Here is a 27,364-nt window from a genome sequence, read left to right as displayed (position 1 = left end):
GTTCAGAAATTTTAATATCTATAGTCGATCAATAATAAAATAATATTAAACAATTTTGTTTACATTTTAATTAATATCAGAAATTAATTAATATTAGAAATATCTAAACAGATGTTTTACATGATTCATATTTTTATTTTAATATTTTATTAAGAAAAATTAATTTTTGTTAATCTAATATTTTGTCACATTTCCATTGCAGATTGTGATAGAAATTCCCCTACTCTCTCTCTCTCTCTCTCTCTCTCTCTCTCTCTCTCTTTCTCTTTCTCTTTCTCTTTCTCTTTCTCTTTCTCTTTCTCTTTCTCTCTCCCTTTCTACGGTCATGTTTTATGAATAAATAAAAATGTAATTGATATTCTGTGAATAACATTTTTTTCGATTATATGTATCAAGAAATGTATTTTGAAGTTTGATATTTTGTAACTTTGATTGGTTCACATATGTATATAACTAATTGGTGTTGTATCTGGTTATACAAAGAAAAAGAAAATTAAAGCCGACGTTGGAATAATCAGTATTGTTCGTAGCACTTAAGAAAGAAATGCGGGTTGGAAATTTGGTGAACCAAAAAACATATTTATGTTGGATTTATGGTACATATAAAGCGATATGGGCTGAATATCAATTGTATAAAATGTGAGTTATATATTTACAAAATTGTATATATATTGGGCGTATAAAAGTTACGGTGTATATAAAAATTACATAATATGAATAATAATGAAATGTTTTACATTTTGAAATCATATTATTTATCTATTAATTACAGGTAAACAATTTATTTAATTCGAACGATGTAAGGAGGAAATGGTGTAAAAAATATAATTATGATTGGTTGCTACTAAATTATAGTCCGAACAAATTATTACACAAAGTATTAATATGAGTAACGTTGCTTCACAAAATGTCTCACTAAGATCATTATTAACACTTAATAATAATGATTGTAAAGAATTTGTTTGTGGATGGGGTGCTGCAGTAATTAATGTATCTATTACTTTTCCTATTAATAAGATTATATTTAGACAGGTATGTGTAAAATAAATTATTTTGTAATATTTTAAACATCAGAATATACATATTAAATAAATAAATTTCTGTTGTTGTAACAGATTTTGGAAGATGTTCCAGCCAATACTGCGTTTCGTCAGATATCTAAAGAGGGAATAAGATTACTATACCGTGGGATCTTACCACCCTTTTGTCAGAAAACTCTTTCGGTTAGTGTAATGTTTAGTATGTATGAAGGTTGTAAAGAACGTTTGTGCACATTAACAAATAATGATATATTAAGTAGAATAATAGCAGCGCATTTTGCTGGTACTATTGAGGCTATACTTATGCCCCTTGAAAGAGTACAAACATTGCTCCAGGATTGGCGGTATCATGATAAATTTAAAAATACTTCGCATGCATTTAAATATTTACTAAAAAATTATGGTATATCAGAATGTTATCGTGGATTAGTACCAATTATATACAGAAATAGTTGTTCCAATCTCATGTTCTTTATTCTCAAAGAACAATCAAAAAGATACATTGGTGAACAAGAGTCATTATTTACAAGTTTTATTAATGGTGCTTTAATAGGTGGTTTCACAAGTACTGTATTTTATCCTATAAATGTAATAAAAATACATATGCAGTCAAAAATAGGTGGTAATTTTGAGAAATTTATGACAGTTATTCGTGAAGTATATGTTGCAAGAGATAGAAGAGTAATATCATTTTACAAAGGTGTGCATTTAAATTGTATGCGATCATTTATAAGTTGGGGAGTTATAAACGCATCTTATGATTTTCTAAAAACAATCATGTTTTCATAATAAATTTATGTGAAAAGTATTTAAATTTATTTAAAGAGAAATTCTTATATGTTGTTTAATGCGTAATTTCGCAGATAGTATTTTTTGATTAAATCTATTAATTAATTATATTAATTATATTAATTATATTAATTGTACATTTTTTCTTACAATAAAACATTGTGCAGGAGAAATAAATTTAATGATTAAATTAAATGATTAATTTTATTACTCATTGTTAATAAAAAGTGAACGCTCTTCTATTTAATTATGCATTCATAAATAAAACCTCAATGGCACAATAATAAACGGCGGAGAAATTTGCATTGTATATATTCTTTAGATATTTTTCGATATAACTGTGTATTATTCTACTGTTAGAATACTATTTTCTATGCTGCATGTGTAATGCACTTTTTATTTCGAATTCCTAAAAAATGGAATTCAATGTATTTTATTGTACAATTATGACTAATAAATAAGATAGCAAATTTCGATAATGTGCAGTGATTAGAAAACATAATAATACTTATCTGAGTTTGAATATCATTCTTATCGCTATCCTATGTCAATACATTTTTTATATATTACATATGTTAAAATTTTATCACTGAATTTATCAAATCACATATAAATAACTAATATAACGAAATATAAATAATATACCAAAATATTCTGTTTTCGTATTTCCCGCGATTCAAAACAAACGAGGTACCATCGATGCGCGTCGCAGTGTATAAATCGATGCGCCTCAGCCGCGGGCTTTTAGCTACTTTTAGCCCACTCCAATTTTTCTGCGTCCCGGTTAACGGGGTTTTTACTTCACCGAACGTTTTAAAACGTCACGATGGTATGGTTTGAAAAATCACGATTTTCGATAAATTTGTCACATTTTAAAATATCGTGAATCCTTGATTACATATCTTTTGCGAGTACTTTGGTGCATTTTTTTCGATAAGAACAATAAGAATATGATCTTGGCTTTTCATTGTTCGAGTAGTACTTGTAATTGTGTCGAACGATTCGTCTAAAACTATGTTACTTGTTATATCAACAATTTACGAAACTTTGCTAACCCCGGAAATTTGTGTTTGGCAATACGGGGGCTTGTATGTATGAGCTGCATAATTATATTAAATAATGAGAATCAACGCAACGAAAATGAGTACTCCGATCGAGGAGAAGATTGATCAGAAGCTGAAGGTAAGCAGTTAATATACTTAGTTCTTTTAAATATAATTTAGTGTTTTTTTGATAATTTTTTAAAATCCAAACATTGTTAATGTGAAAGAGGATACTGCAGTATATACTTATTCCACAGTCAAATTTTATCGTCAATTTTCGGATTACTATTATTTTAAAATAACGAAATATAAATATGAAATAGATGAGTCATACAAAATTGTAATTTTTAAGAAATTTTAGAAATTATTTATGTTATAAATGTAATAGTATAATATTAAAAAATTATATTGTTCCATATTCTTTTTTATTTCAACTGTATAGTCGTTTGAATATCAAGATACATAAAAAAGTTTGGTATTATAAGTTAAAAATAAACAATTGTGAATTGTTTGGAAATATCTATATAATAGAATGCATATTTACAAAGTAATTGAATGATACAGTTGATTAATTAATATACAGGGATATTTGTAATTCAAATAGAAACTGGGATTGATTTTCTAAATTTATCAATGATGAGTTTAATATTTTATCATACTCTTATAATATATATAACTGCTTATAATGAATTTTTATGTATATATCATTTGTACATATGAAATATATGATTTGAAGGATTGGTATATAAAAATTTAATTTAATGTATACAACTCTTTTAGTATATATTTATATAATTCAAGATAATTACTTCATTTAATATTCATTCAAATAAATCAGATTTCAATATTTATTTTCTTTGAAAAGGTGAGGACAGGGATGGTGAGTGTTAGTGATGGAAAAAGTAAGTCAGTACCAATGCGTTTACATCTGTCTATGGAAGTTTTAAAGCTCCAAAGGGAAGATTTAGAGGTAAAGTTTAATATCATCATATTATGTCATTACTATCTTATTTGTATGGTTTATAAAAAGTAATACTGATTTTCAGCAGACTGCGAATCATAATAAACCACCATTAGATGCTAAAGAGAGAATGGTGCAAATCACTAGACAAAAAGTTGGAGGATTAGGATTAAGCATAAAGGGAGGAGCAGAGCATAAACTTCCTGTACTCATATCTAGAATTTATAAAGGTCAGGCAGCTGATGAATGTGGTCAACTATTTGTAGGAGATGCAATTATTAAAGGTAAATTCAGTAATCATTAAATATAAATTATTAAATAATTTTTAAATATCTTTTTATCATAATTAATGGATGTAAATGATATGAACTTTGATATTTCTTTATGAAAAGATATTTCATCAATAAGAATTGTATTTCTGTATATAGGTAGTTCTGAATGCTTATTCTATTTGTGTCAGACCTGTCAATATTGGTTTCTTTCTTTGAAATATTGTTCCATGTTAGCTATTCACCTATGGTGTTACAAAGTAAAACCCACATTTAAAATATCAGTGGAAATTATGTCATTTAAAGTTATAATTTTATTTTTTTATAGTAAATGGAGAATATATAACTGCATGTAATCATGATGATGCTGTTAACATTTTGAGAAATGCAGGTGATATAGTAGTTTTGACAGTAAAACATTATCGTGCAGCAAAGCCATTTTTACAAAAAAATGGTAAATATGATTTATTCAATTTTATAATATAAAATATTTTTTTTGTATTTCACCTTATTATTTGCATTAATATAATTTTTAGAAAAAGAAGAAAAATTAGATAATGTTGCAAATGGAGGTTCAGAAGATGAATGGTTATCACCTAACAGACAAAGTGGTAGTCCTAGATGTGGTCATAGTAGACAAAGTTCAAATGCATCAGCCACTTCAATGCAATATAAGAAATGGATAGATGTTATAACAGGTTAAATAATGTTTTATGATATGTTTCTTCCTTATTTATTTAAGGGAGCTAATAATCTTTTGTAATTCCAGTTCCATTAATGATGGCTTATGTGACAAGATACATCTTTGGAACAGATAAGTTAAGAAGAAATGCGTTCGAAGTAAGAGGATTAAATGGTGCACGTACTGGTGTAATACACTGTGATGATAGCGCTATTCTGAGTCAATGGTTAAAGTATATAACCGATAATATTACAGGTTTAACACATTTACAGGTGAAAAACATAATATTCCAAGTTCACTTATTTATAATTTCCATACACTTATTTATAATTTACATAATTATTTTTCAGATGAAATTATATAATCGTAATTTTGGAGTTGGTGAACGTATAGAATACATGGGCTGGGTTAATGAAGCAGTAAGCAATAGTAATCAGCCATGGCAGAGTTATAGACCGAGATTTTTAGCACTGAAAGGACCCGATTTGTTATTATTTGAAACACCCCCTGTAAGTATTAATAAAGTATTAATAGTGTATATTGTACAACTAAATATTATGATTTATTTCTAGTGTAATATAGGAGATTGGTCACGATGTGCATTAACTTTTAAAGTATATCAAACAATGTTTCGTGTAATGCGAGAGTCCGAAAATGTAGATGAAAGACAGCACTGCTTTTTAGCACAAAGCCCGGGTAAACCTCCACGATATTTAAGCGTTGAAACTAGACAAGAACTCTTAAGAGTTGAGGCAGCATGGCATACTGCAGTGTGTTCAGCTGTTACACATTTGAAAGTTAGTAATAAGCTTTTATGTATTTCGTTAGAAATTATTTATAGAATTTTCTATTATAATATATTTTCTCTTATAGAGTAAAACATTTCCTGTTACTTTTAATGGAAGGAGTGCAGGATTAACCTTAGAATGGACTCAAGGTTTTACACTTTCTTATGAAGATATTGGAGAGACTGTCTGGCGTTATAAATTTTCACAATTAAGAGGATCTAGCGACGATGGAAAAAGTAGACTGAAGTTACATTTTCAAGAGTTGGATAGTATCGCTATTGAGACAAAGGTATTTATTTGTCATAAGTAAAAATAATTTATTTCCTTATGTTCTTTTTCTTTGTAGGAATTGGAATGTTCTCAGTTGCAGAATTTATTGTTCTGTATGCATGCATTCTTAACTGCAAAGGTTGCTGCAGTTGATCCAACATTTTTAACATCAACAACTCCGTAAGAATCGAAGTAAGTATTATTGCCAAATAAATCACAGAGGAAAATAGATCACTGTTCAACATTCATATATTTGCATAAACATACAGAAATATTCTAGTTAATAAATTAGATCAAAGATATGTCAAGTACTAGTCAATTTTTGAGAAAAATATTTATCATTTTTGAAAAAATTATATAAATGTGTTTTACTTTATTGCTTCTAGTTTTATTTGTATGGAATATTGGTGAAATTTTATAGTTAGCAATATTAATTGCCTTGAGTTATTTTATTTATATATATTATGTATTTTATGTTATTTTATGTATACATGTTATTATGTACCTTGCTATTAATTTAGCACTGCTATTTATTTTTTATACTTCATAGATTAGGTCGATTATAAAATACAGATATTATTGCTTTACTTTTAGGAACGTTTTATATGACATTTTTTTAATATAACAGTCATATTTTGCATTTATTACGAAAAAAATGCCAGAATTTAAAAAAAAACTCGCGCTCGTTCATGATTTTTAAGTTCCAGTGATAAGGCAACCTCTCTTGAGCAATAAGTTGTACATTCAAATTTCCTTTCATATATATCGGGTGCCTTAAAAACCATGAACAAGGTGTAATTAATAAGTTAAAAAAGTTGATAAGTTAAGCATCGAAGTTGAATAGTTCTCTAGAACAGCAAGTCTTATGCATTTAATACCAACAAATATGTATTACATTAGAAAATTTCATTTTATGTTAAAAAACGACATTTAAGATTACATTAGTCTGATATTAATTTCAAATCAGTATTATTCGAGCGAAATAAAATCATGGTATAATAATCTGATAGCAATAAGTAGTAACTATAGACCATGGTGGCCATCTATTAAAAAATTTTATTTATAAATATATAAATGATGGAGGATAGATTATGAATTGTAGAAGCTTATCATTGAATGAGCTTTATAAGTAATTAAATTGTTAATTATCTCTTTTTAAATTTTAGCAGTGCATTTTTATATGGATTTTGATTTGTGCATACAACATCAATTTAAAAAAGATAATTTTAATATTTTAAGCTTCGTTTGCTGAATATTTTTTATTTTTTCTACATGAAAATTCTATTGCATGAGAATTTCTCATTACATCGCAAAATTTCATTCTCCTTCATCACATTTAAAAGCTATAATGTTACCAAGTACATTAAAGTAACTTTTGGAACAAGTATCACACCTTGTGCAATTAATCTACCAATTTACAAATCTATTTAGAGCAATAAATGTATAATGAACGAAGAAACAAAACAAATGCTGTTTAGATTACAAACTGCACTTTGTATTAACCATGATACACGATTTTTATAGTTAAGATATTATGAGAATTTTATCATAACCGTCTCAAAAAACTAATAAAACTATGTGTGCTTACAACTATATGTATAAGTATATTCTATTAAATCAATTAGTTATTCGACTTTCTTAGTTAATTTACTATTTTAAAAAAGACATATTTTTAGCACCTACATAGAAATGGATTTTAATAATAAGAAAGTTGTTGAAAATTTCATTTTTATTGCACATTTTAAAGGTCTCCAGTTACTTGTAGAAAGTGCCTATATTAATATATATAATACAATAGCAATTATACAAAAGAGCATTATTATTTAAAATTAATCTTGTTTATTTTATTCTTATTATATTATCAGAGCGTTACCATGGTCAGAATTTTAGATACTATAACGGTTTATCATTAAAAGGCACTCTAGAAAGATCATATTTTATATTCAAGTGTTTCATAATGTGTTTTGTAATTTGGAGTTTTTTTTTATCTTTTATGCTATGTTATGTTTTTCATGTTCATTTAAGAAACGACCATATGCATATAATATTGAACAATAATACAGTTTAGGGATTAAGTAAAACTTATTGCTGAATTTAATTACAGAAGCATTGCGGTGAATTTTGATAAATTTTAATGCTGTTAGAGAAAGAGACGAAATAGTCCAAAGAAACGAGAATACAGGGAAGTATTGTTTGTAGGCAATCACTTGTTAGACTCGCAATTTAATAAAAGTGTAATATCTGAAAGAACATAAAAGTATTTCCAATACGAGTCAATGCATCCTTAAAACAATTGTAATTATTCCTAAGCAACTGTAATTACCAAGTGCAGAATATGTTGCAATATTCTATGATATTTGATCCTGTTTTTTTATTGTACACATGCATCGCATGCATTCTATAGTTAAATTTAGATTATTATTAAAAAAAAAAAACTGCACAACTAGATTAAATAGATGAAATAAGTAAGACATGAAATTAAACTGTGAGAGTTAAGCATAATGTATTTATTTATTATAAATCGTTGTTTTAAAAACTACATTTTCAAATGAGATCATTGGAGAATCCCCCATGTGAAAATTTGTAATTTTTTAAAGATCATAATAAGTATTTATTTATATATAAATGTATAGAGTATGTTAAATATATGCGATGTTGTATATTTTAAGTTGAAATAACACAAAATTTGTATTATAATTTTTTTAAATTATTTATTACAATAAAGTATTGCATTTAATGAGCTTGCACAATATTATAATATTTTAGAGGATTCTACAATGTATTGGCATTTGCATAAGTATTTGAAATCATTCTGTGCTAGACACAAATATCAGTGTATATAGACAAACATGGCCATACATTTTCTAAATGATAAGACTTCAGTTTGAAACTGTTAATTCTGAAATCCCATTTCTCCTCAGTTTTCATTAAATGCCAGAAAAAATCTTTTTCGAAATAACGTCATTGATATGGGATTACAGAAATATAACTGCTAAGAGCAGAAAAAAACATTCTTATCTTATATTTTAAAATATAGTTTATATGTTATAATGTCTATCCACCTATTGACAATATGTTTTAAAATATATTATTGTTAGAAGTTAAAAATATAAACTTGAAATATTTTCTAAATTCCTATCACCCAATCATACTACATGCTATTAATTACAATTTGTTTTTTAAATATTCAAATAAGTTTTTTTCAGAATTTTTATTGCAATGAAATTTAATAATGTCGAATTTCTACTTTTTTGTACAATCAAATTTCATTAACTATTTTTTTATACTTAACTTTTAGACTATATGCTTTACTTATATGAGATTGAAAATTTTTTGTATTAGATTTCAACAAAAGATCAATTTATTTATTCTAAGTTTTACACATATTAATTAGGTAGTGATCGTATTTATTTAAATCTTATTTCAAACGATTACAGACATATTTTTATCAGAACAAGAACGAAACAACAGAAAATGTATCTTTAATTTTCGGATGTATCTGAAATATCAGCAGTCATAATTATTTCTTGTACTTTTGTATTTTTCAAGGGGAAACAATAAATTTGAATTCATATTTAGCGGCAGTCATTCTTTATTGAATTAAAACCTCGAAAAAGCACGATTGTCTACTATGCATCGTACAATGAATAATATAGATAAATAACCATGTGAAAGATATTTTAAAATTCTTTATATAAAAAAGATTGAATTATCAAATGAAAACTGATATATTCGCAATATTTATGTCAGGAACGGAGTTGTTGAATAGGTATTTGCTATAAAGTGTCAACTTGTGTATCAATATGGCGGCGAATCTTGAGGAAGAGCAAAGTTTAAGAGAGTGCGAGGAATACGTACAGAGACACAATATTCAACAAGTTTTAAAAGACTGTATAGTGCAGCTGTGTGTGGGGCGTCCTGAAAATCCCATATCATTCTTGAGAGAATACTTTCAAAAACTGGAACGGGTACGTATTGAATCATGTTCTGCTAAAATAACCTCAGATTCATCATTCTTTACTGGTTTCATCACTACTAATAAACTACTGATGTTGTTCACTAGTTTTTTTTCATGTATTTTCTTTTATTGTTCAGATAACTATTCATATTGTGGTTATACAAAGCTGAAAAAAATATCAATTAAAATGCTAAGCTGCATGTGTGCAGTAAGGATCTGCCAAAGGACAGATAAGAGAGTAAAAGGATCTATCTATTGTCAGATAAGACAAAATAATATCTATACAAATTAGTGTTAATTACTTAATTTTATTAATACAGAATTGCCAATGGTACTTTCATAAATACAGTCTGTAGTATTATCAAAAAGATATCTTGATCAATACAGATAGAATGGTACGCACATAGCATATACATATCTCTTTAAATGTCACTTTATATTTTAGGAGGTTTACAAATAACATTTGTTGGGATATTATTCTAAATAATTAGTCACTAGAACAATTAATATCAGTATTTTAAAAAATAAAAAAATTATGTTCAATTAATGAATCTATTCATTACATAATGCAAATCCATTTTATATAATAGGTATTTAGTTGTTACATATTTGGAAACAATATTATAATTATTAAATTTCTTTTCTTATGCCTTTTAATCATTAGCACTTGCATTTAATCTTACATACTTTTTGATTTTCTATATTAATTTATCTATTTTTCTAAAATACTATATTCTAACATCAATGTTTTTTGGAAAAAGATTTTATGTTGAATGCACACATAATTTTTAACATTGTAATAAATGCCGAAGACTGTGAAGTATTTTTAACTAAATAAGCAACCGTTCAAAAGATTGCTGTTGAATATAACTTAAAATATGATATAAAATTCAAATCGTTTATCGTTCGCGATCATAATACTTAATTTTGAGATTTACGTAAAAAATATTATATAAACATCTACTTTTTAAGCCTTAATTGCTGTGATGTGATTCAGATCGTTAGTAAATAGCGATAAATAATCAGCGAAGGAAGGGCTCTACAAACGACTGACCTTGTATTATAAGGGTATCAAAGGTAGTTAGTGAGAAGTAAAACGCTCTGATAGGAAAATGAAAAACGTATATATAGCATATTTGTCAATGATTTGATTCGCATCACACTAATAAGTTAATTTGAATTACATACTTGGCGCCAAATGTATTTATTTAAACGCGTCCACTTCGCTAGTTTCTTTCGGTGGGGGATATTAGTCAGTGGTGGGGATAGCGTTCAATATTACCAGTCATAAGAACCTTAATTCCGTTACTTTTGTCAACAATTATTTCTAGCATTTGTACGGTTGATAGTTTTCTTTAGTTTGTCTTTTCATTTGCAATGAAAAACGGAATGTCTTTACGCAGCCGTATCTTACATAGCAGTCCTGAATAATACACATATTTTTCCTTGGAGTTCTACAGCATTATCCTTGACATTAAGATTTTCGTATCTCCGTAAACAACGGCAGGACATTTAGCTGAGTTCCCTCCTCTTTCTGCGTCGCAGCAGCGCTACGTAGAAAATGATCGATAACGTTTTCCATTTCTGAGTGAATTACACGATCATTAAACAAATATGTACATCCAACGTGGAAATATGAGTCACAAAATAAGATGCTCGTCATCGGTTCCTATCGCCGCGGATGTATACACGTATCGAAAGAGACGAGGTATGTGCAATTGTAGGGGCTGCTCTAAATATAGCACATGCTCGAAATATAACGAAGCGCGCAACCTTAGCCAACAACGATGAAAGCGGTGTAACGCGTTGTCCTAGAAAATGTGCGAAGCGCGCTGCGACAATGCGTTTTAAACAGGCAACGCCGGAAGTATTGTTGTCGTTATCCATTGAATCCTCATCTGTCAATGAGTTATCCATATAAATTTGATTCTGAATCAACGAAAATTCGACGCACATCATATGGTATATGTACCATCTGGCACGCAGCGTCGACTTTACATCAACTACAACGAAAGATCGTGTCGCATTAATCGAATTTGGCGAGACCTTAGAAAATTCCGAAGCGGCGCGCGGTAGACGTGGTAGCGCGCGATCAGCAACGATTGTGGCCGTGATTTGTGCGTTACTCTCTTTCGCTTGCCAACCACTAAGAGAAACTTTACTTTTGTGATACAATTATTTGGCTGTGAGACGACGAGTGTTAAAGAATATACGCGTAATCGGGTAAAAATTACGCGTGCACGTGTATTGAATATCAAGTAATATCGACAAATAATGTACGAGGTACGATCGCGAATATCCGATCTTATACAAGATTTATGCGTAGTGATGAATTCTGAAACACTTCGAATCGCATCAAATATGCACATATGCACACTTCGAATCATTTGCCGCGTATGATTCGATACTTCAACTTTTAAAAGTGTTGGTAAATCTTGAATCGTGAGTCTTGATAGATCTTGAGTCCTTAAAGTTCGGATATGCCTTGAGAGTTTTGATAGGCATTGAAGAACTGCAAAGATTGGAAATTTTCGCGAGTATTCGATGTTTTATATCTTCGATAAATTATATTTACAATTTCTTATATTATATTTTATTTATAATATTTTAAATTTATGAAACATTATATATGATATCGAATGTCCAGTAAGTTCCCAAAATTTATTGAAACTTTGAAGAGTCTGATCTAATGGAATTCTAGCGTATTACGATTCAAAACTTACCAAAATTTGTATCAGTTTTAAGCATCGAATTATATTTGAAGTGGTTCTAATTTTTATAATACAGAAAACTTCGAATTGCTTCAAAAATGAGATTCAAATATCCATCATTATTCATGCGTGCATTTTATGCGTTCTAATATCTCTCCATATAACTTCTTGATTCTTGAATGTATTATTTACTGAGCAAGAGGCAATCTGAAGTTTATGCTTCGATATTCACTGAAGTTAGATCGCTTTGCTATAATGATTATTAAGAGTCTTTACTGCGCACAATGGAATTGACTGATATAATATTTTGCAATTTCTATTATGTAATTATTGCAAGGAAATAAATGTGAGATATCCATGGAATTTCATCACAGCTTATTAAAAATAATCGGATGGCATATTTGTGAACCTTTTTTCTTTATAATAACACACGTGATATTTTATTGTTCGAACGTCAAATGAATGCCATTCCAGCACGTGCTAGGATCACTGACCAACTAATCTTCATTATTTTATTGTTCTTTCGTGTGCGATAATACACTGTTAATTTTGGAATTCATGTATATTCATAAAAGAGTATTTTAAATATGACATGTACACACACACACACACACGCGCGCGCGCGCGCGCGCGCGCTATTCCTTTTTTTAGAATATTTGTCGTATTTTTAATTGCATTTTATATTAAATCTTTTTATTAATAACAATTTTGTTTGTTTATGCTATAACATTTTATATTAACTATTTTTTATTAGAAAAATTTTGTTCGTTTAATGTAACTTATGATCAATTAATAAAATATAGTGAAATAAATGAATGTGGAAATAGATGCTATTATGAATTAATGTTGACAAATTGGATATGTATTATATGAATATAATAGAGGCGATTGATATAAAGAAAAAGAATAGTAATATAATAAATCATATTTCATTTTTGAAGAAAAAGATTTCTTACAACCAATTAGAACAATAATTTCGCTAATAATATTTATTTGGTATAAGTTGGCATTTTTTTTATTGCAAAGGCGTAATCATTCTAAATATTATGATTTAACGAACTAAATTAAATATTGCGAAAAGACGAATGATTCTCAATGTATTTGTATGTTTCTAGTCAATTGTGATATTCAAAAAATCTTTCTTTTTAATTGCTATTAAATTTTAATAAAATATTTAACAAAATAATTTAATCCGATAATAATAAAATAAATTAATCTGACACTAAACAGTATAAAAATCGTGTGGTATCGGCAATTGGTACAATGTTTTCGTCTTATATTGCGCATTTACGAGGAGGCACTCATCTGCAAAAACATCAAGTGACCTATGGCATTATTTGCTTACCTTTTTATCGATGTTCATCGTCCATAGGCCGTATAATAATATTTTATCCAAAGGCTTATATAATCTTACAATAATCGGTTTACTTTTGGTAGATAGGGAGCGATACCTAAGTACAGACGTATTCAATTATAGGAATTTGTAATCTTCTCTATTTCTTACAGAATTTATTTTAAAAAGTACCAAGTGTTGGCTTCTTTATCTCTCTGATATATCCCGTTGCCCTTTGTCATTGTAATGAAATAATTTTTGGATCGATAGATTTGATGTTGTTTATCATTGCAAAGACATGCAAATGATAAAAATAAAATACATTATTTATTATTTGCTACATAAGGTGTTTGTATTAACTACAGAAAGGGTGAAAAAAAGAAGAATCTCGTTGGCATATGAAAGTAGTTGCTGTGGAAAAAATGACTTTACACAACATTTTCTGTGATCCAGCCAGTATAAGTTACCCATGTTTTTAGCATATACATACGTATATACCTAGGAAATTAAGAGTACATGATTTCATTAAAGGAAGGGCACAATATCGTGTGTTGCGCATGTCTAAGCAAAATTGACTTATAAAAGCGGCTTGTTTTTCTTACGTGACTCTTTCAGGGTTGTGTCGTTCGTTTTGGAATAAATAAATAACGCAAGCGAAAACAAGTTTTTTTTTGTTGGTTTTAAAAAAGAGCATCGATCGATTGCATATAGGATCGAAGATAGTAATTGCAAAACACCTAGGAGATCATCAGCTTTCGACATGGTGCAACAGGCAAGTAGAGCAAAATACGTGAATAGTGTTGAATCTTATGATCGATAATGTTCTTTAATTATCCGTAAATGTAAACAAATGAAATAGGTATAAAAATGAAACCATCGCTTGATCGAGTAATCAAGTATTTCCACCTTCTCTGAATATCACTCAAGAGTAAATTTATATTATATTTCTTTTTTCCCCTCTTGGATCGAGTTTCGAGAATCACCAAGCTCAAAAGATGGTTTCTCCGGTAACCTAATTCCTGTTAGCAAAAGCCTAGATACATACGTTGCGTAACGTTTGTTGAACGTAATGTCATTGGTTATCATCTCGATGAAATTGATCGACTTTCGCTTTTTGATTTCAGGAACAGGCTCACGATGCTAAGCAACAGATTGCGACCAGTCCAGAGGATACTGAGGACATACCTGCTGGACAGCAAGGTCCTCAAGTTCCGAGGCGAAGAGGAGGCATCTCCGCGGAGCCGGTCTCTGAAGAAGATGCGACAAGTTATGTTAAAAAAGTTGTGCCCAAGGATTACAAAACAATGGCTGCCTTGAGTAAAGCCATCGCAAAAAATGTCCTCTTCGCTCATCTCGACGAGAACGAACGTTCTGATATATTTGACGCCATGTTTCCTGTCACGTTTTTGCCCGGAGAGGCAATTATTCGTCAAGGTGCTAAAAATAGTATTAGGTTTAATTATCAATCGCCGAGAGAATCGTTAAGCGAAACTAGTTTACGTCGAATATTTTTTGTTGTACATTAATAGGCGACGAAGGTGACAACTTTTATGTAATCGATCAAGGAGAGGTTGAAATCTTTGTCAATGGTGAACTAGCCACGACCATAGGAGAAGGTGGAAGTTTCGGTGAACTTGCGTTGATATATGGGACTCCACGTGCTGCGACTGTTCGAGCAAAGACCGATGTTAAACTATGGGGTATCGATAGAGATTCATATCGCAGAATTCTCATGGGCTCTACGATAAGGAAACGAAAGATGTATGAGGAGTTCCTTTCCAGAGTTTCAATTTTGGGTAACTAACTTCATGGTTTCATGCTTCATAAAAACGTGCCAGAATCACTGATTCTTATTGTATAAAATTGCTATTATTTTTAGAATCTTTGGATAAGTGGGAACGGCTCACAGTAGCCGATGCTTTAGAACCGGTGGCATTTGACGATGGTGAGACAATAGTTCGGCAGGGTGAACCTGGTGAAGATTTTTACATAATCGTCGAAGGTACAGCTGTTGTTTTACAGCAACGTTCAGAGGGTGAAGAATTAGCGGAAGTCGGTCGTTTAGGACCATCCGATTATTTCGGTACGTTTTCGTTTTTTCGAATGATCATTAATAGTTATGTAATTTAATGATAATAGAGTAGAGAGAGAAGTAGAGGGATGAGTGAAAAAAGAATTTTGAATATTGTCTCAACAACAATGTCCTATTGATTATAGGTGAAATTGCATTGCTACTGGACAGGCCGAGAGCAGCGACTGTCGTGGCGCGAGGCCCTTTAAAATGTGTGAAACTCGACCGAGCAAGATTCGAGCGAGTTTTAGGTCCGTGCGCGGATATTTTGAAACGCAACATCACCCAGTATAACAGTTTCGTGTCCCTATCCGTATAAATTGCCGTATCAGTGACATTATCAGCCACCCTGGTTTCTTTTCATGAAAGTACGTTTCACTATTAACATTTTTTATTTGAGTAATAGCGTAAGTAATAACCGTACTGTTTCGGCTAACGATACTTGTGTTAAGAATTATATATGTTGAATTATGCACGACTGTCTGTTAAAATTGTATGATGTGGCATGAAAACAATTTGACACCATTTTATACAATGTTGTATTTTTTTAGTCTAAATTTTAATAGATTTGGAATTGAAGATCTAAAGTATTTTATTCTCTTTCTAAATCAATAAGGTAGTTGTATTATTATTAGATAGTTAAATAAATATAGCTCGAGCAATTCTTTTAAAACTTTGTGCGTAGTGTTATTTTTTTGTCATTATATTTGTTACATAAGTAGTTTTTATGCTCATTCTATCAATGTATGCAGTTAACATGTGCTTCTGCAATGACATATATAATTCTTAAAACACAAACTAAATAATTAGAAATGTCGTGATACATCAAGTTATTACGCACTTTGTAATTCGCAATGCTACGATATAGAGGTCGAATTTTAGCCACTTTTACACGAACATATTTCCCGAGAATGTACGAAATCTGTGAAAACATTTGGAAAAATTCGATAAATATATGCCCCATTTCGCAAAATTTTTTGACAATGTTTGATGGAACGAATAAAACAAAATGTTGTTTCGTTATTGAATTTTCGGTTTCAATTTCCATTGCGATACTGTTTTTATTTATTTTGTCGGACTTAAAATGAATTTCATAGTTTTTACGATATATGAGATAGCTAGGATTATTATATGCATTTCACGACGTGGTTAATTTATACACATGCTAGTGTATGATTTGAAAAAAATATATGTATCTATATAAAAAACATATTTAATTTAAATATTTGTGTAACAATGAATTCAAAAACTAAAACTTAGCTGTAACATCGCACAATTTTATTGGCGACTTGTGCACAAAAACCGAACCGATTGAAAAAACTTTGCATTAAATAACTGCATTGATTGCTCATACTATATCGCATTGTAAACGGATATTGTAAAATCAATAAAAAAAACATGTTTTAATTGTCAGGAAACTAACTTATAAAAACATATGTTACATGCAATTTCCGTATTTACAATGTAACAAATAATTGCAACAAATCTGTATTTTTTCTAATGAAATATTTACTTTGGCGTTTATATAATTTTCTCTGAGCATTTACGTTCTTGTATCACGTAATAAAAGTTTTACTTTTTCGTGTAATTGAAATAAATTTTATATATATTATTTCATTTTCATAAACATTACGTTATTGTGATAAATATAATTGCGATACAAATTGCGTGATAGCACGCAATATTGATATAACTTCATTGTCTCTGTGTAGAAATTTAATAAATACACAGAGAACAGTTACACCAAAGAGATCTTACTTTTTAGTCACCAGATAAATCCTATTGAGATAAAAGAACGCGTCAAAAGATCTGAATGACTGAAGAAGATTCATTATGCATCATGTAAAGTATGATTACTTCCATTTATGATTGGAAACAGATTTACATATTGACTGCCGTATTAATATCTTTATAATTTTTAACGACATCGAGAAAAAAGGTTACAGACCTTAGTAAGTAATTATTTGTGGTTTAGTAGTTGAAACATGAAATACACATATAATAAATTTTGTATTTATTAGTAGTAAAATCACGATTTGCATTTAATTTAAATCTATTAGGTCTCTAACATAACATTAGATTAAGAAGTAATATAATATCCGAAAATTAAATAATTTATTACGTACAACACTAAATTCGCACGTGATCGTACAATGAAAAATGTCCGTCTTCTTTCATTTAATATATCCTTGCATTCCTGTTTTGGATGAAATGTGGAGACGAAATTCTCGACACTTGAGAATTGATAATAGACTATTAAGGAAAAAAACATTGTCCTGCGATAAATATTTAAAAAGATAAAAATAATCACTCTTCACACGCGAGAATGGCATCAGATGCCAATATGCATTTGTCCCGTTAGAAGTTCCTATAATTCGATGGTTGAACACGTTAAGTCGAGTATTTTCTCTTTCCCTTTGTACAGATGTTTCGTGTGGCTATTACCACCCAGCCGTTCTTGAACCGCCGAACCGAACTTGAGATCTTTCCGACTTCCTTTCTCTTCCCTCTTCGTCGACGAGTTGTCGAGCATGCCAATATCCTTTTAAACTCAATACATTTCTTACCGGAAAGCCCTTCATAGCGATTACGTATATTTAATACGTTCATTAATTCCAATTCTGTACTATTTTCTATCATAGAAACAATCACTGTATTTCTATTCGCGCGTGCTTGTGAATCCCCAATACGAAATGTCGAAGTTTCCCTCTCGAAGATGGCGACAAGATGTAGATTCTTGTGTAGAGCAAAAGATTTGGCTAGTGGTTAAAAAATCCCAACTCCTTTCAGCGGACAGTATTTAGAAAAAGACGCTTAGAATCATCAGACATAAGAATAAGAACACGTATAATATATAACATGAACTAATTTTGGAGAATCGATCGGTCTCGATCGAAGGAATTTGAAGTTTTGACCAAACGAGAAGTGTTTGTTTCCTGAAGATAATTTGCTATCGTCTCCTTTCTCTTTCCGTAATTTACTACGAGCCTCGGCTTCATACCGAGTTTTATTGAGGTAGTTGCAGACGACTTTAAAACGGTCATCCTAATTCTTTTGTACAATTCATCAGCCTGTATGTGGATTCTTCGCTTGCGCCGGGCTGAGATTGAGATACGTATATGTACAAATTATTGCGGGGAAAACTTTCATTTACAAATTGTTGCTCGACTGTGTGGCGTCGATCAACGAAGAGAACAATGATTAGGGGATGGTAAGAATCAGTAGCAGATCAATGTGTAGTTAAATATATGCACATGCATATGCATATGTATGTGAAGTGTACATATGCATATAATTGGGAAACATATGCATATACACACACAGATTTGTCCCTATGAATGTGCACGACAATGGTTTTCGTTTATATATCTTCCACCAAAAAAATTGAAGTTGCTTTTTTTACCAAGCACCTACAGAACCACTGCTTGTCTTGCAGTCGATTAGATGTTGTTCAGGATCAGCATAAACCAACCCCAATTCATTGACAAATTCATAAAACTTGTCCAAAGATTCAAAGGCCAATTCTGCTACGACGAAATCAACCGCCAAATTTTGCCGGTAGCTAAACAGCAGAAGAAATGTATCATTAGATAATCGTGCAATGGACATATACACAAAGTATATATACACACACATATAATATATATAATACAATGAAAATAAACAACAACAAAACTAGTCATTTTTCAGCTACGATGTCCTGTAACAGAAATCTATGTATAATTATAATTGTTAAAAAAATTATTTGCAATCTTTCACTTCCTTTGTTCCATTATATACATGAAATAATGTTGGTTCTTATGAAAACTAAAAATAAATTATTTCTTACTTTTTGTACCTTCGTATATATATATTTCCGTTAAATTTATTTATAGAAATATATTTGAAGACTGTTTAAAAAAATGAAAAAAATTCGTTTTTTGGTCATAAAAAATTGCAAAAAAATTGTAAAATAAGATTATAATACTTTAAAGTTAAACGCTATCTATCAGTTTACCAATTGAATGTACCTGTTAATATGAAATTAGTTATATTTTGATCCATTATATTTCTTAGCGTTATCTTGATTAATTTTTGTAAAAATGTTGTATAGAAAAATATCGTTTGAAGATATTTTGACAAGTAGATATAAATGATTACTTCTAAAGAGTCTAGTACGTACGACTTTATCATGCTCTTCAATGCATTCTTGCGTTCTCTTGCAACAAACCAATCCATTAAAAAGGCTGCCATCCGTGGGGCAGAAGTGTATAGTTTGAAAAAGGCATGGAAATTTTTCAACCACCAAGCTGAACGCACTTTGAGCGCATGTTTTATACACTCATCATTTTTGTCTTCTACTGATAAAGCTGCTAAAATCGTCGTTAAATCTGTAGCAAAAGTATTAATTTTCTTATTCTTATGTAAAAAGAATATTAATGGTAATGTTACATAATTATATGCATAATAAAATAATTAAAAACCTTGAGTATTTTTTGTGAAAATATAATACAATATTCTGTATGCAATAAATTCACATCGATTTTCTCCGCCAACGTCTTGATACAACATCCGTAACTGAGTCTGGCACTGGTTGAATTCTTCATGATCTCCTTTCTCTAGAGCGACGCGGGCGTGTGTTTCATACACGTGGACTGTAAATGCATTTCGAATACCTTGGACGGTAAGATCTTGACGAATAGATTTAAGTTGATCACAAGCGTATCTATAGTCCTGATCAGCCACCCATCGTTTCTTGACATGTGCCAAAGAATTTTGGAGTACACTTACCGGTCGAACGGCGGAGGGAGCTGGAGCCTATAATATAAAAATAAGGAGTATTTTTATAAATTCTACAAACCAATTTCAAATGAATTTAATCGATGACAGAAATCTTACAGATGTTAAACGTAAATAAGGTTTCTCTATATCCTTGCATACTCCGACAATGTGAAGTCCAGTAAAATCAAAGTCTGTAGATGAGTCATCTTTAACACCATTGTTGGCTGTCCTGGAAATAGTATCGTTAAATCTTGCAGCACGTTGTTGTAATTTCTCCTTAGATCCTAATTCCTCAGTGTTTCCTGTAGCTAAACCAAATTCTGAATAGAAATGTGATTTCATCTGTTTAGTCTTCTTTGTTTTCTTGCTGCTGTGACTCAGTTTGTTTTTAGTAGATTTTTTCGTTTTTAACGATTTATAATCGTGTTCCCGATCACTAACGTTCGACGACGATGACGTACTACGCCTGTACTTTCGTGATGGTGGACTACGTGTATTCGAACGCGACCTTGACTTCGATCTTGACCTCGACCTCGACCTGGACTTTGATCTCGATCTGGATCTTGATCTTGATCTAGTCCTCGACCTCGACCTTGACCGTTTGTAATTCACAGAGAGACGCGCGCCAAGCCGAGCCCCAAGAGAAGTGGAGAGACCTGGCTTGCGCAAGCCTCCCTGTGCATTCATCAGCGGATTTGGCAAATTATTTAATTTCAAGGCCGGTTTTTGAGGCTTTATCGTCATAGTCATACGTTCACTATGAATGCTAGGCAATGGTTCTTGGTCCCAGTCTTTTACCCAAAGCGAGCCATCGTTCGCTGCACGCGTAATCTTTCCCTTTAATATAATCTCAACTTGATCCTTGTCTACTGCCGTTTTGCATTTTTCGTAACACCTGTTTACATAGTTCTTCAAACTGTCAGGCCAATCACCGACTGGGCTGGGATTTGTCACGATAGAGGGTGTACCTACCGCTGGTGTGCCAGCACTAGGAATTGTATTATTAACAGTTGTGATAGCAGGTGTAGTAGGAGCAGGGGATTCTTCAGTTGGTGGAGGAGGAGCCACTATTTCACACTGTGCAGGAGGTAAAGGTGGTAATTCGGTCTTTAAATTGGGACCCGGTACGAAATTCGTTGTTGGACTGTTTGCCTGAAAGCTATTGTTGAACTGAGCTGCTAAATTTTTATTCCGCTTACGTTTTCTCTTTGCAGCTCCACTATTGCCAGATGGAGAGAGAAAAGCCAAACCATTCTTTTTGTTATATACATTGAAACGAATTTGATTATTGTATTCTGAAAAAAAAAGATGAAAACAAGTATTATCTTATATATATTAAATAAAAGTATATATTCCCTGATACTTTCTATTTAAGAAAAAAACTTACGGGACATATCATTGTGCATGCCATTCCAAGTACCATATGGAAAAGCATTATACATGTACCCTGGATGAGGCTGCATAGATGGTTGTATTTGATTATTGTGTTGTTGAGATGTCTGTACTGATGGGGGTGGTCCAGGAGGTAAAGGAGGAAGTTCAGAATCATCATCCAAAGACATGGGGGTTCCGGGTACTGGTGGTTGCTGATGTAACTGTTTTCCTTGATTGTTGTCCTGTTGTGGCTGCTGCTGCTGTTGTTGTTGCTGTTGCTGCTGTTGTTGGTGCTGCTGCTGCTGTTGCATTTGCTGTGGAGTAAAAGGTTGTCCATATCCTGGCATCATCGCATGATAGTAGCTAAACGTTTGTCCTTGATGAGGTACACCTTGATATCCTGGTCCATATAATTGGCTATAAAAAACATAAATACGCATATCAATATATGCAACTGAAGTGCTTAATGTTGCAAAAGGTTTATTATTAGTTTCATCATAACTTTAAAAATTTCCAAATATTAAAATAAAAAGTATCATACAAAAAGTTTTTAAACTTTTATTTAGTATTTACTTGTATTGTGTATTACCAAAATAAATAATTTACTATTATTCCAAATTACTTATATCATGTATGTTAATCTAAAATTAGGTCATTACAAAGCGTCTTTTATTCACGTTAATATGTATTATATTACAATACTTATTTCCTATATGTTCCTTATCCATACGTTATTCGATCGATAACTGTTTTATGTTAGTTCAAATGCAAATGAAAACAGAAATATAAAAAGAATTGTAAATTAAAAAGATTATATGAAATCATCGAACATAACGTGCATAATACGTTATTCCTAAAATGCATATAAGATACTTCGTATTGAAATATCGCGTTATTTTCATTAGTAGAATAATAATTTTGTGCTTAAATCGAGGTAGATAATTACCCTGAATATGGGGGAAACATGTTATGGATATTGTTTGGCGAGGGATATTGCCATGCCATATTCGCCATTGAGCCTATTCCAAGTTGTGGCTGTTGCTGAAATGGCTGCTGTTTCTTCTGCGATGCTGTAGCCTCGCCTTCTGACATACCGAAGAACAAAATCAGAATTGCTTAAACAATTGTACACTTTACGTTCCACTACCGTAAACACGTTTGCATTACCACGGTTTCTATTGACCAGGGAAAAAAGTTAAAATATTCTCGAGTAACTTCTATCGAAAAGTCGCGATTTAGGTTTGACTATTCGCTTCGACAAATTAAAATGGTACTCAGCGACGTAAAACGTTTGCAGCCTTCGTTAGGTGGCAGCACTATTATCCGAATTCTACGCGCGAATTTTCTCAAGTATACTATAACGGTGTACAAGTATCGTTATAAATTTATTTATTGCGTTTGTATACTTTTTAATACGGAATTATCTTGAATTATAAAAAGATGTATTACATATATCACATATTGTTGGTTCGTTCAAAGAATGTAGCAGATAAAGAAGTAAATTTTTTAGGAAATCTATTTGAAATAATAGATTTAAGTAAATATTAGTTACTCACCCATGTGTATTTGTTTACTCTTTAAGTTAGATTTCGAATGTCTCCGATAAAATATCGTTTATGCGTATTATTTACTATTAAATAATTGTTGAATTGCCATATTGTTCTTGTTAAATAGCATAATTTTATTAAGTAATTATTTCCCTCTTAAAAAAGTACCTCAATTTTAGAATTAATCTCAAATATGATGATTTGTGAGATATTACTTTTCAAGCAAACCAACGATATGTTAATCCGTTTAATCACTAGATTTTAATGTAAGTGAATGAAATAGAATGTATAATGCAGAAATTTTCAAAATTACGTTATTCATAGAAATATTCAATATCAAAATATTTTTATGGGTAGTCAATTCTTAAACATAATGCATTTGCAAAATTATGAATTTATTTCTTGTTCTTCATAATCTAGATTTTCTTTTATTCCGAAGAAAGCGTGTGGGGGTGTGCATTGCGTGCAAAATGGTCATATTGTACGACGATTTGCTTTGACCTCTCTTTCATTCACCGTCGCGAAGAATTTATAGGAAACAATTGTCGATTGGCTGTTATTTAATGCGGTAGTATAACGTAACGAAACACCTAGGTAGTTTTGCAACGAAATGGTAGAAATGGAATATGGCCTAGCACGAATGTAACATTATATTCGAAGGATATCGAATGAAGTTGTATGTAGATGTGTTGTTTTTTTCCATGCCGGAACACGACATTTTCAAACATATAAGTAGAAACTGCAGTCCGTTTGATCTCTTAATCCACGGTTAATTGTTCTATGATTGAATTATGTTGCCCCGTTTCACCTGTTTTATTTTTTCTTTCTTTTACGAGCGTGCAATCGATGCGAATAATATTCTACGTCTTAATGCTGATCTAATTAACCTATCGATATGAAAATCTTTTTTATTCCAAATACAAATAAATAGTATGCATCATAAAGATCGCAGAGACTTTGTTTTCTTTATGTCACCGTGATTTTGCTGTTTAAGGTATTTCCTAAGTCCTTAATCAAGATATAAATAAATGAAAAAGTTAAAAAAAAAATAAAATTATCGTCATTTCTTCATATACATTTTTATGCAAAATAAATACTTGCGACTAACATTCGACAAGATGCACTGTGTTTCCGTTTTACGAGGCACATTTCTTGATATTATTTGGCGCCCCATTGACGTCACCGCAAAGAAATATATTTTCGAAATAGAAAATATCTTGTTACAAATGAATCGATCATGATGCAATAAAGGTGATTGTTTCATCTTGTTTTGTAGATGAAATATCGGATAGTTAATTGATAGATATTTATAGAGGCATGCAGTTCGCCTTGAACGGGTTCTGGACCTTTCTTTCAAAAATATTGTCCAACAAAAAATTTAAAAAGGAATAAAAAAAAAAAAACAAAGTCTATGCATAATATTCACAAAGAAAAACTAAATATCCAGAGATAACAGATAAATCCTTTTAAGATATATCTTTTTTTTTCCTCAAGACGCGTTAAGTATTAAGAAAAATAAAAGAATCATTTATTTCGGCTATAGAATAAAATAGATCTACGGCTGTCGCGAAAAGCGTGAAACCCGCGACAACATTCTTTTTCCCCTTGAAAATTCATTCTACATGCTGGAAATCAAACTCAACTATCGTTGCTGATTGCATCAGCATTTTCCACTTTCGTTTTTCCATAAACTGCAACCATGTGTAGTGTAGGCTTCGCGAAAACTTATCATACTAGGACAGATTGGTAAGTAATACCATTAGAAAGACTATATATAAACGAAAAAAAGGAATCATTAAAATCACGTAATTGTTACCTGCATTATCCGTTACTATACAAATATTGCATAGCGTTGTTATAAACTTAAGCGTTATTCCTTTATATCTACCTAGTTTTACTGCGGTTATGATCGTGGTTGCGCGTAGAAATGATTTCAAAGTAATATTTATTTGATAAAACGTTCTGCTCAGATACATTGGTTTTCGCAACGAAACTATGAAAAGATAAAATTATGCTTCTTTGTGCTCTCGAGAAAAAGCTTCTTACGTGCATTTTTGGTGAGAAGAACATCATCTACTGCTTACGCGAGGTTGATTTATTAAATTTCTATAAATTTATAACTTATAATACTTGACAGGGTTTGAATTAAAGGTAATCAAAAAATTGTATTTTCTTCACGTTGTACGTGAAAAATAGTTCGAAGGCAAAGATCGAAGGGAAATAAGCATGGTTTAGTCGTGTAGTCGTGTATATGTTGTGCTAGATATCGCGATTTTCAAGGTTTGAGTAATAAAACCGATGGACGTTGATCCCGACGTTTACGAGTTATAAAATTCTGTGTTAAAAGAGCGTTCGAAAACTCATTTGAATTTCAGTTATAACCAATAGTAATCTTCTAGAGAATTTATTTTGGTGATTTTTTGTCACTACTTTCCTTCGTTTTGTCTGTTTCCATTTCCTGTGTAGAAGACTTTCCTTCTTCCTTCTTATCGTCCTTTGATCCTTTGACTTTTCCTTTTTTCTTTGGTTTTTTAGTCATTTTGGGTTTATCGATAGGAGGAACTACTTTCGATTTTCTACGAATTACCTTTAATAACAATTATACATAGGCATTTTTATAAGTGTAATAACTGATATCGTGTAGAGGTATTTTTCATTAAATAGACGAAAAATTTAATAACATGGTTATTATGTTATATTTTCTTTTACCATGCGTTGCAATAATTGTTTAGTCGTTATCTTTGTTCTGCACCTTTTGTCCCACATTTCCTTTTCTTGCCACCAGATTCGTTGATATTCATTCGTTAATAATTGTTCTATACAAGGACGCTTTTCTCTGCGATATTACAGAAAATGTGGCTTGATTATTTAATAAAATATTAAGGGCGTTTCAATTTAATAAGGAGTTTAATAACTGGTCAATTACCAATCATTAAATTAAATTTCAATTTAATCGAATAACGTACTTTTCGTAAGACGGAGTAAATATTTTAGACGATGCGAATTGGGAAGAAACGATATTATCTGGAATTTTGCAAGAAATCACGGGTGACCACGTTTTCACCTTTATGTCTCCAAACATGCTCATTATTCCGAGATAAAAAATTTGATTTTCAAGTTTAAACTTGATGATACTACAAACTTCTTTCCATTAACCTTTGAATAAGTAATTAAAAACGAAACGCGATGAAACGACAAACTGTTGAAAAAGAATTATGTGAAACAAACGAACGTTGCACAAATATGAAAAACTTGAGCTAGAAGTTAAAATACCATCGAACTAAAATATCGATATTACGATAGAGGTGAATTTTACCGCAGACTTTATAATGTTTAATTTTTCCCTATAGTTCAATATGTATTTATCCGTGGAAGAAATAAAATTGACAAGCAAAAAATATTTCAATATTTGTAAAAACTTCTTCTATTATCTATTATTTATATATTTCTATTATGTATTGTATAAAAGATTTTTTACGACGAACGATGATATCTTTATTGCGACCATACTAATTATAGAGGTCCCAAGATTATTTAAATAGTCAATTACTAATCATATTAACAAACCTAATTACTTTTTTTAGTGCCATCACCTACTATATGATGTACTAATTTTTTATTAATTGTATGTTTGCAATAAACGTTTTATAATTTTCACATATATTTCCAGATTGATTTCAAATCCCATCGCTATAATTGATAGCGACAATGTCAATGAAAAAAATTTTCTATACTAATTATTCACACATTTTTGTGAGTCACTTATA

General features: G+C 30.6%; 5 protein-coding genes across 17 annotated transcripts in view; 4 read left to right on the top strand and 1 right to left on the bottom strand.

Moving 5' to 3' along the window:
• Positions 1-296: 296 nt before the first annotated feature.
• LOC126919956 (mitochondrial nicotinamide adenine dinucleotide transporter SLC25A51) lies at positions 297-2,308 on the top strand. The gene is made up of 3 exons (XM_050729736.1): positions 297-639; positions 773-1,032; positions 1,116-2,308. The coding sequence occupies exons 2-3, from the start codon at positions 886-888 to the stop codon at positions 1,827-1,829; spliced, it is 861 nt and encodes a 286-aa protein (XP_050585693.1). The 5' UTR covers positions 297-639; positions 773-885; the 3' UTR covers positions 1,830-2,308.
• Positions 2,309-2,553: 245 nt separating this feature from the next.
• Positions 2,554-15,055, top strand: LOC126919943 (gamma-1-syntrophin). Of its 6 annotated transcripts, none has more exons than XR_007711842.1 (12): positions 2,554-3,011; positions 3,738-3,842; positions 3,919-4,117; positions 4,431-4,556; positions 4,639-4,800; positions 4,872-5,056; positions 5,135-5,293; positions 5,357-5,581; positions 5,658-5,861; positions 5,919-6,034; positions 9,593-9,810; positions 14,556-15,055. XR_007711842.1 is itself a non-coding variant. In XM_050729705.1 (11 exons), the coding sequence occupies exons 1-10, from the start codon at positions 2,949-2,951 to the stop codon at positions 6,024-6,026; spliced, it is 1,536 nt and encodes a 511-aa protein (XP_050585662.1). In that variant the 5' UTR covers positions 2,554-2,948; the 3' UTR covers positions 6,027-6,034; positions 7,947-8,956. The 6 variants fall into 6 exon arrangements, 3 of the variants coding, with proteins under 3 accessions (XP_050585662.1, XP_050585661.1, XP_050585663.1); XR_007711840.1 differs by having other exon boundaries at positions 14,460-14,578; XR_007711841.1 differs by lacking the exon at positions 14,556-15,055 and adding an exon at positions 9,938-10,343.
• Positions 9,646-17,322, top strand: LOC126919950 (cAMP-dependent protein kinase type I regulatory subunit). 2 transcript variants are annotated; one of them, XM_050729726.1, is made up of 5 exons: positions 9,646-9,810; positions 14,969-15,278; positions 15,374-15,640; positions 15,724-15,927; positions 16,062-17,322. In XM_050729726.1, exons 1-5 carry the CDS (start codon positions 9,646-9,648, stop codon positions 16,232-16,234), a joined length of 1,119 nt encoding a protein of 372 aa, XP_050585683.1. In that variant the 3' UTR covers positions 16,235-17,322. The 2 variants fall into 2 exon arrangements, with proteins under 2 accessions (XP_050585683.1, XP_050585684.1); XM_050729727.1 differs by lacking the exon at positions 9,646-9,810 and adding an exon at positions 11,574-12,083.
• Positions 17,323-17,912: 590 nt separating this feature from the next.
• Positions 17,913-27,364, bottom strand: part of LOC126919933 (leukocyte receptor cluster member 8 homolog) — a 61,621-nt gene continuing 52,169 nt past the window's right edge. The window contains exons 1-6 of one of the 7 annotated variants that reach the window (XM_050729658.1): positions 22,997-23,334; positions 22,064-22,467; positions 20,794-21,971; positions 20,379-20,712; positions 20,078-20,285; positions 17,913-19,477 (exon numbers count right to left, since the gene is read on the bottom strand). In XM_050729658.1, the coding sequence (XP_050585615.1) occupies positions 19,315-19,477; positions 20,078-20,285; positions 20,379-20,712; positions 20,794-21,971; positions 22,064-22,467; positions 22,997-23,142 (2,433 nt within the window). In that variant the 5' untranslated portion in view covers positions 23,143-23,334 and the 3' untranslated portion in view covers positions 17,913-19,314. Of the gene's footprint in view, positions 20,286-20,378; positions 20,713-20,793; positions 21,972-22,063; positions 22,468-22,996; positions 23,367-27,364 lie in introns of those variants that run through there. The other 6 variants (XM_050729659.1, XM_050729661.1, XM_050729660.1 and 3 more) reach the window with 6 other exon arrangements.
• Positions 23,510-27,364, top strand: part of LOC126919932 (uncharacterized) — a 31,997-nt gene continuing 28,142 nt past the window's right edge. Inside the window, exon 1 of the mRNA XM_050729654.1 lies at positions 23,510-25,343. The gene's annotated coding sequence lies outside the window, so the exon portion shown is untranslated. The remainder of the gene's footprint in view (positions 25,344-27,364) is intronic.

The sequence above is a fragment of the Bombus affinis genome, chromosome 9, assembly GCF_024516045.1.
Source record: "Bombus affinis isolate iyBomAffi1 chromosome 9, iyBomAffi1.2, whole genome shotgun sequence".
Taxonomy (NCBI): domain Eukaryota; kingdom Metazoa; phylum Arthropoda; class Insecta; order Hymenoptera; family Apidae; genus Bombus; species Bombus affinis.
Note: the sequence above shows the minus strand (reverse complement) of the source record. Positions and strands in the feature narration are given on the sequence as shown.

Bases quoted from the DNA above. Each gene is read 5' to 3' on its own strand.
- LOC126919943 (XM_050729705.1), top strand. From the start codon at position 2,949: ATGAGAATCAACGCAACGAAAATGAGTACTCCGATCGAGGAGAAGATT. The intron at 3,843-3,918 runs GTAAAGTTTAAT...ACTGATTTTCAG, and splicing joins TCCAAAGGGAAGATTTAGAG to CAGACTGCGAATCATAATAA. The intron at 4,801-4,871 runs GTTAAATAATGT...TTGTAATTCCAG, and splicing joins ATGGATAGATGTTATAACAG to TTCCATTAATGATGGCTTAT.
- LOC126919956 (XM_050729736.1), top strand. From the start codon at position 886: ATGAGTAACGTTGCTTCACAAAATGTCTCACTAAGATCATTATTAACA. The intron at 1,033-1,115 runs GTATGTGTAAAA...TTGTTGTAACAG, and splicing joins ATAAGATTATATTTAGACAG to ATTTTGGAAGATGTTCCAGC.
- LOC126919950 (XM_050729726.1), top strand. From the start codon at position 9,646: ATGGCGGCGAATCTTGAGGAAGAGCAAAGTTTAAGAGAGTGCGAGGAA. The intron at 9,811-14,968 runs GTACGTATTGAA...TTTTGATTTCAG, and splicing joins ACTTTCAAAAACTGGAACGG to GAACAGGCTCACGATGCTAA. The intron at 15,279-15,373 runs GTGCTAAAAATA...GTACATTAATAG, and splicing joins AGAGGCAATTATTCGTCAAG to GCGACGAAGGTGACAACTTT.